This window comes from Mandrillus leucophaeus, unplaced genomic scaffold, assembly GCF_000951045.1.
Source record: "Mandrillus leucophaeus isolate KB7577 unplaced genomic scaffold, Mleu.le_1.0 Scaffold498, whole genome shotgun sequence".
NCBI lineage: Eukaryota > Metazoa > Chordata > Mammalia > Primates > Cercopithecidae > Mandrillus > Mandrillus leucophaeus.
This window is the reverse complement of record NW_012105342.1, coordinates 494,171-506,587: the sequence shown is the minus strand read 5'-3', so window position 1 is coordinate 506,587 and position 12,417 is coordinate 494,171. Positions and strand designations below refer to the sequence as shown.

The 12,417-nt window shown below is 38.6% G+C and overlaps 1 protein-coding gene across 2 annotated transcripts in view; it reads right to left on the bottom strand.

Annotated features, from left to right (window-relative positions):
- TJP1 (tight junction protein 1) overlaps positions 1-12,417 on the bottom strand; it is a 263,802-nt gene that overhangs the window by 29,399 nt on the left and 221,986 nt on the right. For both annotated transcript variants that reach the window (XM_011995773.1, XM_011995774.1), the window contains 7 exons: positions 11,144-11,283; positions 9,835-9,940; positions 6,021-6,171; positions 3,026-3,134; positions 1,831-2,050; positions 1,371-1,555; positions 1,173-1,268 (listed from right to left, as the gene is read on the bottom strand). In XM_011995773.1, coding sequence (XP_011851163.1) covers positions 1,173-1,268; positions 1,371-1,555; positions 1,831-2,050; positions 3,026-3,134; positions 6,021-6,171; positions 9,835-9,940; positions 11,144-11,283 — 1,007 coding nt within the window. The remainder of the gene's footprint in view (positions 1-1,172; positions 1,269-1,370; positions 1,556-1,830; positions 2,051-3,025; positions 3,135-6,020; positions 6,172-9,834; positions 9,941-11,143; positions 11,284-12,417) is intronic.

Genomic DNA, 12,417 nt, shown 5'->3' with positions numbered 1-12,417 from the left:
AAAAAGGCTAAATGAACCAAAAATTGCAGAATAATAAAATGAAAATATGCCATTACCTATGAAAAAGGAAAATAGGATATAAACTTTTCTAAATAGTATAAATAAAACTTTGCCAAAATATGCTTAAAAGAGTGGGAAAAATACAATGGAATAAAATATATGGTGGTGATATGTGTAAAAATTAATTTTCCAACTTTTCGAAACAGAGAATGGCACTTTTATAGTTACAAAAACAGTTTAAAAATAAAACAAAACCGGGTGCAGTGGCTCATACTGGTAATCCCAGTACTTGGGGAGGCCAAGGCCAGAGATCACTTGAGCCCAATAGCTCACGGTCAGCCTAGACAACATAGGAAGACCCCGTTTCTACAAAAATAATAATAATAATAATCATAATCATAAACAACTAGCTAGGCGTGTTGGCACACGCCTGTAGTCCTAGCTGCTTGGAAGGTTGAGGTGGGTGGATTGCTTGAACCCATGAGTTTGGGACTACAGTGAGCAATGATCTAACCACGCACTCCAGCCTGGGCAAGAGTGAGACTCTGTCTCTAAAAAAATAAAGTAAATAAAACAAGGATCTGTAAGCAAAACGTATTTGGCAAACAAAGCAGTGCAACCTCAATACTTATACTTACTATCTTGTTATAAATGTCTGCAATAATAACAGCTGATAACAGTAGCACTGTTTTATTACCCTTTTCAACTATTTGTGTATTTGTCAGTTTAATGACTGTAAGAGCTGGAATGGAGCAAGAAAGGGTCGTGGTCAAAGCCGAGTCTTGTCACTCGTTCACTGAGGGTCACCAGGAAGTTTAGACTGAAGAAACTGGTAAGGATCCACACAATCACCATCCAAGTCTCAGGCTGCTCAACTGTAACATGGATATTATACTCCTTACCTCAGAGCATGACTGTGAGGATTCCACGACATTGTATGTTACCCAATTTTCATATGAAGCCAAGAGTTTCCTAAACAGTGATTTTTTCTCATTAAAAGAATTGGTGGAACAAGGACATGGTCACTGGGGTTTTCTCACCAAATTAAAAGAATGGGATAAACCGCAATTTTTCACTGACAAAAAGTCTTATTTTTATTGAGTGAATCAGAACTCACTCACTTTAGAGGTGTAACTCCCAACCTCATTTAAGTTAGCCCTGAAGCTACTTACTTGCAATTTGATAAATATCTGGTTCTTCTCTAGCCAGCTTTTCTCTGGCAACATCAGCTATTGGTCCAAAAATGGTTACAGGCCTCAGAAATCCAGCTGGAAAGAAATTCACACGGAAAACAGCATATTTTATACCTTTTCTTTCTTAAACATATTGACGTTAAAGGGTATTAGGTTAGTCTGTAGAAAATAAACTACCTTCTCGAAGAACCACTCTTTCATAAGCTGGAAACTTTGTTTGAACAGGCTGAGCGGACAAATCCTCTCTGCTCTTTCGAAGATTTCTCTTGGAGCTGCGAAGACCTCGGAATCTCCAGAAGTCGGCGCGGTCTCCCCCTGCTGTTTTTGGAAGTGTGTACTGCACACTGGCCAGCTGCTCAGCTCTACGCAGGAAAGGAGAAAATTAAAGTAAGGGCATTCAAAATGCAAAATGGAAAAAGACCCACAATGAAATGAAATGTACAATACTAGATAGAAGTTCACATGCAGTTTAAATCTTAATGGTTATAATAAAGAGGAGTTTGTAAAGCTAAGCCAGTTATAGATATGAATACAATGAAAAATAATTCTTTACATTACCAAAATTTTCCAGTGGGATTGAAATTATCTATCATCATTTACTTGATTCACTCTATGAGAAGTATCCAAGCATTCCTACCTGTTCTTATTAGGGATGATGCCTCGTTCTACCTCCTTATGATTTTTGCCAATTCGAATAGCAAGCCAAGAGCCCAGTTTTCCATTGTACAAGGTATCCACAACACGGAACACCTCTCCTTTGTTAAAACTAAGTCCATAGGGAGATTCCTTTTCATATTCAAAATGGGTTCTAATATAGAAAGAATCTCCTACATCTGATTCTACAATGCGACGATAAACTAAAAGGAATAAAAACAAACACATTATCAATATTTAGTGGGATAACAATCTCAAAGAGTATATTATGTAAAGATGCTATGATAATATCAACAACAGTATCCAACAAATTCTTACTACGTGCCGGGTACTATATTAAGTATTTTATTTCATGTATTCATCACTGTAAGAACTGAAACTCTTAGTATGTCCATTTTGCAGATTAGGAAACTAATGCAGAAAATACATCAAGTAACTTGTCAAAAGCCACATGCTTGTTTTCTATTATATCATCTAACTTATCTGCAAACATTATAGATATTTCCATGTCTAAATCAGCAGTTCTCAAATAAAGGTAATTTTATCCCTTGCCATCCAACACTGGACATTTGCCAATATGTAGTTCTGACTGTCCCATCTGTGTACTGAAAGGGTAGGGGGTGTGTGCTAGTGGCATCTCATCTAGTGAACAGAGGTTAGGAATGCTCCTAAATATCCACAATACACAGGACAGCCCCTAAAACCAGATTATTTGGTCCAAAATGTCAACAGTGCCAAGGCTGAGAACCCTGGCTCTTAGTGAAAACTGTATCTACTTTATTACAGAAAAAATGGAGTTTTCTCTTGAATTAATGCTAATAAACAACTGAGTGTCTTGCTTAGAAACATCAGCACAAAATTTGAAAGCTGCTCATATATACTTTTGTATGGTTCTGATGGCTAATCAATCAACACTTTCTATCACTTGTATAGGGTTGGACGGCATTTTATTTAAATGAGAATACTATAAAGGTTAGTACTATTAGCATGCTCTGCTAATGAGAATCATCTGAAATTCTGTGCCCCTAAATGACTTAGAATATGTAACTTTCTCTGAGATTAACAAATTCATTCATCACTCAACTTTGAGTGACTTATTTTTTAAAAATGGAATAAATCCCTTTGTAAGTCCTTAAACTCCACAGGTTTATCTCCTTCATTTTCTGACAGCATCTCACCATCCTTCTTCTTCTGAGCCAATATGGTCACTTCTTCTCCTTTAGGGAGGTCAAGCAGGAAAAGGACGGCTTCTTCTCTTATGATATTTGTAAAATCTACGTTGTTTACCTATTAAAATAAGATTTCATGAATCATTCTTGGCTGTTTAAGAATATGAAAGTAACATACACAGATACTCTCAGTCTACCTAATTTGAAAATATCACTTTTTTTTTTGAGACAGAGTCTCCCTCTGTCGCCCAGGCCGGAGTGCAGTGGCACGATCCTGGCTCACCGCAACCTCCACCTCCCAGGTTCAAGTGATTCGCGATTCTCCTGCCTCAGCCTCCCGAGTAGCTGGGATTACAGGTGCCCACCACCACGGCCAGCTATTTTTTTTATATTTTTAGTAGAGACGGGGTTTTGCCATGTTGGGCAGGCTGATCTCGAACGCCTGACCTTAGGAGATTCGCCCGCTTTGGCCTCCTAAAGTGCAGGGATTACAGGCGTGAGTCACCGCCCCCGGCCGAAAATATCACGTCTTTAAGAGGAAAAAACTTATTTTACTGTGGAGAAAAGAATACCCTCTAATTTTAAAAAAACAGAAAGTAAATAAAGTGAGTTGAAGGCATAAATTTATTTAAACAGATTCAGTGTGTCCTGACATTAAAGATAATCTGTTGTAAAATTTAACCAATTTAGATGAAAAAAGATAACTTTTTACAAGTTGCTGAGGAGAAAAATCAAAAGAAAATGGGCTTAAAAAGACAGTCTGCGCTGTGGCGTCCCTGTAACAGCACCTGTGTAACGCAGGCTCAGTGTCTGCCAAGTAAATGTTTACTTCCATTAGAAGCTTCTAAATGCCAAAATGAACTTATCAAAACGTCACCAGTGACTCTGTGCAGCATTACAGGCAGGTTTTCTTCTTTCCACCTTTTGGAAATTTTCCAGATTTAAAAAAAAAAAAGAAAAAAAAAAGCCAAAAAGCCCACAAACAAAAAAATCTGACATGCACCACTTTTACGATACAAAACAAAACTGAACTATTAAGAAACATTTTTTAGCCAGGCGCAGTGACTCATGTCTGTAATCCCAGCACTCTGGGAGCCCAAAGTAGGTGGATCGCTTGAACCCAGGAGTTTGAGACCAGTCTAGGCCATGTGGTGAAACTCTGTCTCCACAAAAAATGCAAAAATTTGCCAGGTGTGGTGGTGAATGCCTGCGGTCCCAGCTACTCAGGAGGCTGAGGGGAAGATCGTTTGAGCCCAGGTGTTCAAGGCTGCAGTGAGCCATGATCACACCGCTGCATTCCAGTCTGGGTGACAGTGAGGCACTGTCTTAAGAAAAAAAAAAAAAAAAAAAACACATTTAAAAAATGTATGCCCTGATTATTTCAAAACAGGATTAAGAGGTGGGTAAGAAAATAGGTCTCTTTAATTTCCTTGGTATAGTGAACATTATTATACATGTTGTATTTAACTGTTTTTGACATAACTTGATTGACAACTATGTAAACATCTTCAGAAAGAATCACCATATCAGATCACATGGAAATAGGTCTGAAGTCACGATGATGCCTTGACTTTTTGACATGCTAAGTTTGAAGGGAAAAAGAGGAGGATTTAATGAGCAAAGGACAGGGCTCAGGAAATCGCTCAGAGTGAAAAGATTTTGATTGTGAGCTGCTCACTTGAGCAACCAAACCCAAGAAAGAGGCAGTATAGCAAGAGAAGCAGAGAATAACCAACATTCCCAAGTTTTAAAAGTATCAGTAAAGAAGGCAGGAAAAGAATAAAAAAATTAGAGTACCAGAATGGCAGTATTATGGAATCTAAGGAAGACAGTACTTCAAAAAAGATTAAGACAGTCAAAACGCTGCTAAAAAATAAAGGAAAATGAGGCTTGAGGATGACATTAGCTCAGCCATGGTTTATTGAAAACTGAGCTTCAGTAGTGGTGAAGGTGGAAGCCAGGCTGTAAAACTCTATGACCACAATGACTGACAAGAAAACAGGCAAGGGCCTCAACCACATCCTTCAACAAGTTCAACAGCAAAACAGGACAAATAAGACAGTGGAAGACAGATGAAGAACCACGGGAGACAGAAAAAGAAAGTGAACAAAGCTACAAGATTCTGCAGCAGACAGGGGGCTGAATCCAGGACACTGGCAAGAGGCAGGCTGAATACAGAAAGAGACCAGAACAGAGAGGCCACGGTAAAGACTTTGTGGTGGAGAAGCAGAATAAATACAGGAGCTTACAACGGACAGATACCTTCGGATTAAAATGGGACATAGTTTAATCTAGCAAATCAAATGGAGGTTTGGATATTTTAAGAAGAAACAGGAGACAGATGAAGATGGTACCATGTCACTAGATGACACTGTTTATGGGGAAGGAAGGGAGGACTCTATAGACTCTCTTGATAATCTGCATCTAACTTGGGCTTTGCTGATTTGTGTAACAGATCCTGTCTCTTGTGGAGCATGAAGTTTCAAAGCCAGGCAGCTTACACATCTGCCTTTAAGGTGAATTCCATCTCCCTGTGCCTGAGCCATTATCTGGGGTTAAGAAGGTCCCAGAGGCTGTGCGGACTGCTTCAAGATGACTCACATGGGAGTGGAACACCGGATGTTGCTTGCTGGCAAGTTGTGGCCCATGGCAGAGTCTTGCCAGTCTGAACGTTTAGTTGAACTTCCAAAGACTACCTGGTAGATATTATCATCGGGATATAAGACTTATTTTCTTCTATTTCTGTGAACACTAGTGGTAGAAATGAAATGTCATATTCTTTACTAACACATAATATAGCAGTAAACAAGAGCAAGATACAAGAATGGGAAGTGAGAAGTTACGCATAAGGTAGACTTGATGGATTCTGACTTGAAAGTTTAATTGGCTTAATGGAGACTGCATACAGATTACAATCTAATTACAGTAGTAAGCTTGTTGTTTGATACCTTTTTCTGGTGATCCAAGTACTTTCTAACCCATGTAAGTTGCAATACTGACGTACCCTGAGAATTTGATCACCTTCCTCTAAGCCTTCCTTGGCTGCGGGGCTATCTTCTAGAACGCCAGCTACAAATATTCCAACATCATTTCCACCAGCCAGTCGTAATCCCACACTATCTCCTTTTCTGAATTTTACCAATTTCATGCTGGGTCTGTTAAAACAGATATTTCATTTGAAACAGTTAAGAAGAGCTTAAAACATTATAGCAAACACTAGAGTGAAAACTACATTCAAAATTTAATAAAGAAACATCATTTCTAAAATTTCTCACACACCATTGATTTACTAAATAAAATTTAGTGTTAGAATTCAAACCAGACTTAATAACACTATTTTCTGATTAACAAAGTTTTGGAATATTCAAAGTTAATATGCAAGTATTATTTTACATAACTAATTTATAAAATTACTTTGTAAAACAATGTTCTCTCAACTCTCAAAGAGTCTTGGGAATACACGGTACATTCCCAATGGCTAAAAACATCTTCCATTTTTTCTACCCCAAATCACGCATCATTTCTATTAAATAACTGAAAAGTCAAATTTTTTAAAATAAAGGTAGAAATTGAACTATAAATTGGCTAATTTTCCTGACACGATGGGTCAAAATAAGGCTCCAAGCATTGTGATTTCTACATGCAATAGATAGTGATTTTTAAAAAAAACTTTGCAGTTGGTGGACTCTTTCAGTAGTTGACAGTAGTTAACTTCCTTGGCTGCCCCTCTGAGTTTTACAATACAAATCATATAGTCATTCAGCCTTTCTAGATTAGCCCCACATCCAATCTCTGTCCCTTTCTAGTTCTCTGAATGGAAAAAAAATAATGCATACACACCCACCTCTAGCATCAGTGTAGTGTTGAAACCTTGTGACACTCCTCAAAACAAATACTAAAAGATGCCTTATAAGAATTGACTGGACAGAAACAGACTGTAATTAAAAATTATCCACAATATTTCCTTTCTAGGTATTCATAAGTACTCCCACATTCCTAGCCAAGAAAATACACTATTTTACCTATTCTGACAAGACGTGTAGAAAAAAATCCCTATAGTCTTTATTATGTAATAACCAAATTGTTAGAAACTAACAGATAACAACAAAAAAACACAAGTCAAATAAATGAATGAATGTGCTGAGGAAGGAGAGATTTCTAGTCTCTTTAAGCCACCTAAGGGGACCACCTTAACTTTCAGAACTTACTATTTATTCACTTCTGATTGGGTGACCTGACCTGGAACTAACATCAACTTGTCATAACAGTAAGAGCCTGAGAATCAGATGAGGTCTCTCACTGGCTGGTGGCATCCTTGATCCCTCCATGAAACTATTTACCAGCTACAAATGGTCCAAGTCCCTTGGTTGTAGTGGTATCCTAGCCAGGTCAAAAGCATTCTCATAGATTCCTCTCCTAAACCCACTGTACTGAAAGCTCTTTAAATATTTCCTCGAAGTCCTTAAGACTGCAGGTCTAATTGGGTGCGGTAGCTCAAGCTATAATCCCAGCACTTTGGGAGACTGAGGCAGGAGAACTGCTTGAGTCTAGGAGTTTGTTACCAGCCCTGATCAACACAGCAAGATCCTGTCTCTACTAGAAAACAAAACAAAACAGAAAACAACAAAAAAAGTAGCTGGGTTTCGTGGCTTGTTGCCTGTAGTCCTAGCTACTTCGAAGGCTGAGGTGGGAGGATTCCTCGAGCCTAGGAGTTTGAGGTTATGGTGAACAATGATCGCACCATTATACTCTAGCCTGGGTGACAGAGTGAGGCCCTCTTTAAAACAAAACAAAACAAAAACAAAAACAAAAGACTATAGGTCTTTGGAAATCCTCTTCTAACCCTGACCAATCTAATGTGCTTCAGAAAGTAAAAAAACTGAGCACAGTATCCACCCTTTAGTAAAACCTGGCTTCTGAAAACCACTGTTAGAAGACAACTTTAGGCCAAATCTCACCAACAGTGTCATGTGCCTTCGATGACTGACATTTTATACTTTGTCCTGCCGGCATTATATTAACTACTTGCAACAGCAAAACAGACTCACTCACTTCTGCATCAAATCCATTCATTGGCTTTAAATGAAAAACCAAACCTTTCCTGGCACAGCTACTAATCCTGCCCACATCCACAAATCCTCTTTGGTATTTGTTCTCCCAGGGAAGGAGGTCTCTGGAATTTTTCTTTCTTTCTTTTTTTTTTTTTTTGAGATGGAGTCCTGCTCTGTCACCCAGGCTGGAGGGCAGTGGCGCCATCTTGGCTCACTGCCAGCTCCACCTCCTGGGTTCATGCCATTCTCCTTCCTCAGCCTCCTGAGTAGCTGGGACTACAGGCGCATGCCACCATGCACGGCTAAGTTTTGTATTTTTAGTAGAGATGGGGTTTCACCGTGTTAGCCAGGATGGTCTCGATCTCCTGACCTCGTGATCCACCCGCCCTGGCCTCCCAAAGTGCTGGGATTACAGCGTGAGCCACCGCGCCCGGCCCGTCTCTGGAATCTTATCATTACGGTTTCCTAAACCTTAAACACTTACGCAAATTTTCAAGCAATTCCCAAGAAAGGAAAAAGAAGGGGACTACCTATGCCTTCACAATTTATAAAAGGTTCAATTATCAGTTACCTAATATTAAAATTGTACAATTTTAAACTTGTAAAAGCCCCATCTCTTTCAGAAACTACTTCTATCTACCTAGCTGGGTCTAAGACAACCACCCAATTTTCTTTAGCAATGAAAATATGAGAGTCAGGGGTCCAGATCCAACCCATTTGAGGAAATCTGCCAATTTTCAGTTATTCACATCATGTCCCCTTTACCGGCGCCAATAAAAAACTAATTCGGGCTGGGCATGGCGGCTCACATCTGTATTCCCAGCGCTTCGGGAAGCTGAGGTTGGTGGACTGCTTGAGCCCAGGAGTTTTAGACCAGTCTGGGCAACATGGTGAAACCTCATCTCTGCTAAAAATACAAAAATTAGCTAGGTGTGGTGGTGTGGGTCCTTTCGTCCCAGCTACTCAGGAGGCTGAGGTGGGAGGACTGTTTGAGCCCGAGAGGCAGAGGTTGCAGTGAGCCGAGATCGTACCACAGCACTCCAGCCTGGGAGACAGAGCAAGACCCTGTTAAAAAAAAAAAAACTAACCAAACAAACAAAATACTAATTTGATGATCATGATGGTTTGAAATTTGTTTACAAATTTACATCTCAATTCTATCAAGTATAAAATGTAAAGTAATGAAAGGTGTTAAGATAGCAAAAACTTACTTTTGAGTTGCTAACTACCCTAGAACAGGTTCTCAAACAATCTCAACCATGATTCTGCCCCCAAGGAAACATCTGGCAATGTCCAGAGAGAATTCTAATTGTCACAATTAGGGAACTGCTATTGGCATCTAGCGGCCAGGAATGTTGCTAAACATGCCACAATACACAGGACAGCCCCTCACAATAAACGCTTACCTGGCCCAAAATGCCACTAGTGCTGAGATTGAGAAACACAATTTTTTTTTTTAATGCTCCATTGGAAAGCTGTGGAAATTCTGATGTCTGAATAGAAATTTTTTTTTTCTAATTCCTAACTTAAAAACTAGGCAGGAGACAGTGGTGAGAAAGAATGCATCCAAAAATTTCCTCTGTTGTCTAATTTCTGACTGACTATCATATATAAGTAGCAGAATGTTAAATAAAAAAACTAATCATAGTATTAGGTGGTATGTACTATTTTAAAAAATATATGCAATATGGTTTACAATTAAATTCCTACTCTAAATAATGCCTAACAATGAACAAAGAAAACAATGCAACTTTAAAATTGTATTACCGAAGAATCCCATCTTCATGAGTTGAATTAGGTAGGACACCATCTGATGGACTGACAGGTAAATCCACATCTGGTTGCCCAACCTGGGCATACACAGGCTTTGGTTCTAAGAAAAAAAAAATTGGGTAGGACTCACTTTAGAAAAACATGGAATAATAATGCAAGCAACCAGGCAATATATGATTCATAAGTTCAGAGAACCTGATGAGGAACATATCTACCACATGTATTAGAGTACATTTTATGGTAATAAATTCTGAAGTCTTTATAACAAGTAGGTATGTTACACAGTCACCTGTGTTTTCCATAATTCCAGCAATCAGAATTTGAAAAATCTATTCTTTAGGAACGAATAACAAAAATAGATGAGAAGAGAGAATTCCTCCATTTCCCCGTTAAGACTACCCAAGTAGCTACCTTTCCTCATTATGCTAAAATTTGGTTTTCAATAACCATATTTCTGCCACTAAGCAAGCAGAGCAAGAAAGATGATTTGAGAGAAGGAAGTGAAAGACATCAGAAACAGAATCTCCAGGCCTCCCAGGCAGCCGATCTTAGCACCTGCTGATTGTTCTGTTCTGTCTTCACAGACAGCCTGAAAAGGGTTCTTGGGTTGGACATAGCAGCTTGCGCCTGTAATCCCAACACTCTGGAAAGCTGAGGTGAGAGGACTGTTTGAGGCCAGGAGTTGGAGACCAACCTGGACAACAAAGCAAGATTCCATCTCTCCCAAAAAAACACCCCACAAAGAAACCAGAAAACCCAAAAGAGCCAGGTGTGGTGGTGCACACCTGTAGCAGGGAGGATCAGGTGGAAAGACAGCTGGAGCCCAGGAATTTTGAGGTTACAGTGAGCTAATCACACCACGGCACTCCAGCTGGGTGACAGAGTGAGATTCTGTCTCAAAAAAAAAAAAAAAACCCAAACAAAAAACCATAAATAAATAAAGGTATAATCAATAAGATGTTTATGAAAACACTTTCAAAAAAGCAAAATAACTTTTTTTTTTAACTTTTTGAAGCCAATCTCATATTTCTCTTTAAAGAGCAGTGTTGGAAAACAACTTTCTTAATTGCAAGAAGTTGTTAATGATAAACATTTTCCATCTAGAAAGTAAAGGATAACATTCATGAAAGGCTACTGCTTTGTGCCAACCTGCTACCCATAAGGAAAACGCTGGAAGTCATATGCAGACAAATTCACACATGAGAACAATAATAATTGCATCTTTAAAATCTTCTGTAAATCCTAACAATTACTTTACTCTAATGGCAAACATTTCTTGAACTTAGTGTTTTGTTATGCTTACCTGGAAGAGAAGGTGTTTGTTTCTCGTTTCTTTCAACTGTAACTTCTTCCACTGTTTTAGGTGTGTGATCATCAGCATGCTTTACAGGAGTTGAGACAGCCCCAGGCTTAGAAATTCTCTCTTCATCTCTACTCCGGAGACTGTATGTCATTAAAATAAAAAATCAAGAGCATAAGAATGATTCTGGAAAGCATCTGTAAGAGAACAGTATAAGAAGAGGCAATGCAACTTCAAAAACAATGACAACCTGCTCTAAGAGATACCAAAATATTACAAAAACCTAGTAATTAAAACTAGAATAGCATCACCACAGGAAAACCACATAGATTAATGTAATAAAATCAAAAATGAAGACATACATCTATAATAGCAAAATTTATTATAAAAGTAGCATTCCAAAACTGTTGGAGAAGAAACACAACATTTAATAAATGGTGTTGGGACAACTGTCCACAAATGTAGAAAAATTAAATCCCTATGACAAAAATAAACTGATTTCAGATGAAATCAAGTCCTAAAAAAAGAGTTTAAACATTCACATAATCAACAGGAGCCTTTTAAAGTAAGACTCAATGAAGCCACAGTATATTAACAAAAGTGATTACATAAAAATAAAGTACGTGCAAATAATTGGGAAAAATATATAATACTGGGCTGAACTAAATGAAATGGGAATTCTTTAGTTCAAACAGCTCAATGTTAACAATTTCACACAGTTTGACCAAATATAAATGCTGACTATGTACTGACCTAAGCAACATACATAAGAATTTGATACTTAAAAAAAAGAAAAGACAGGTATGATGGCTCACGTCTGTAATTCCAGCACTTTAGGAGGCCAAGGCAAGAGGACCGCTTGAGCCCAGAAGTTTGAGACCAGCTGGGCAACATAGCAAGCTCCATACTCTGTGAAAAAAATTTAAAACTTAGCCAGGCACTGTGGCTTGCTCCTGCAGTCCTAGCTAGTTAAGAGGCTGAGGTGGGAGAACTGCTTGAGCCAAGGAGTTGGAGGCTGAAGTGAGCTATAACAGAGCCACCACACTCCAGCCTAGGCAACAGAGCAAGACTCCGTCTCTTGGAAAAAGAAAAAGAGAACTATAAATCAATCAAGACAACTCAAGAGAGAAATGCAAAAATACAAAGAGGCTTTTCAGCAAAAAGTATGCACAAATACGCAATAAATATGCAAACACATTTAACCTCACTAGGAACTAGGGAAATACAAATTAATTAGAAACTGTATTATCGGCCAGGTGTAGTAGCTCACACCTGTA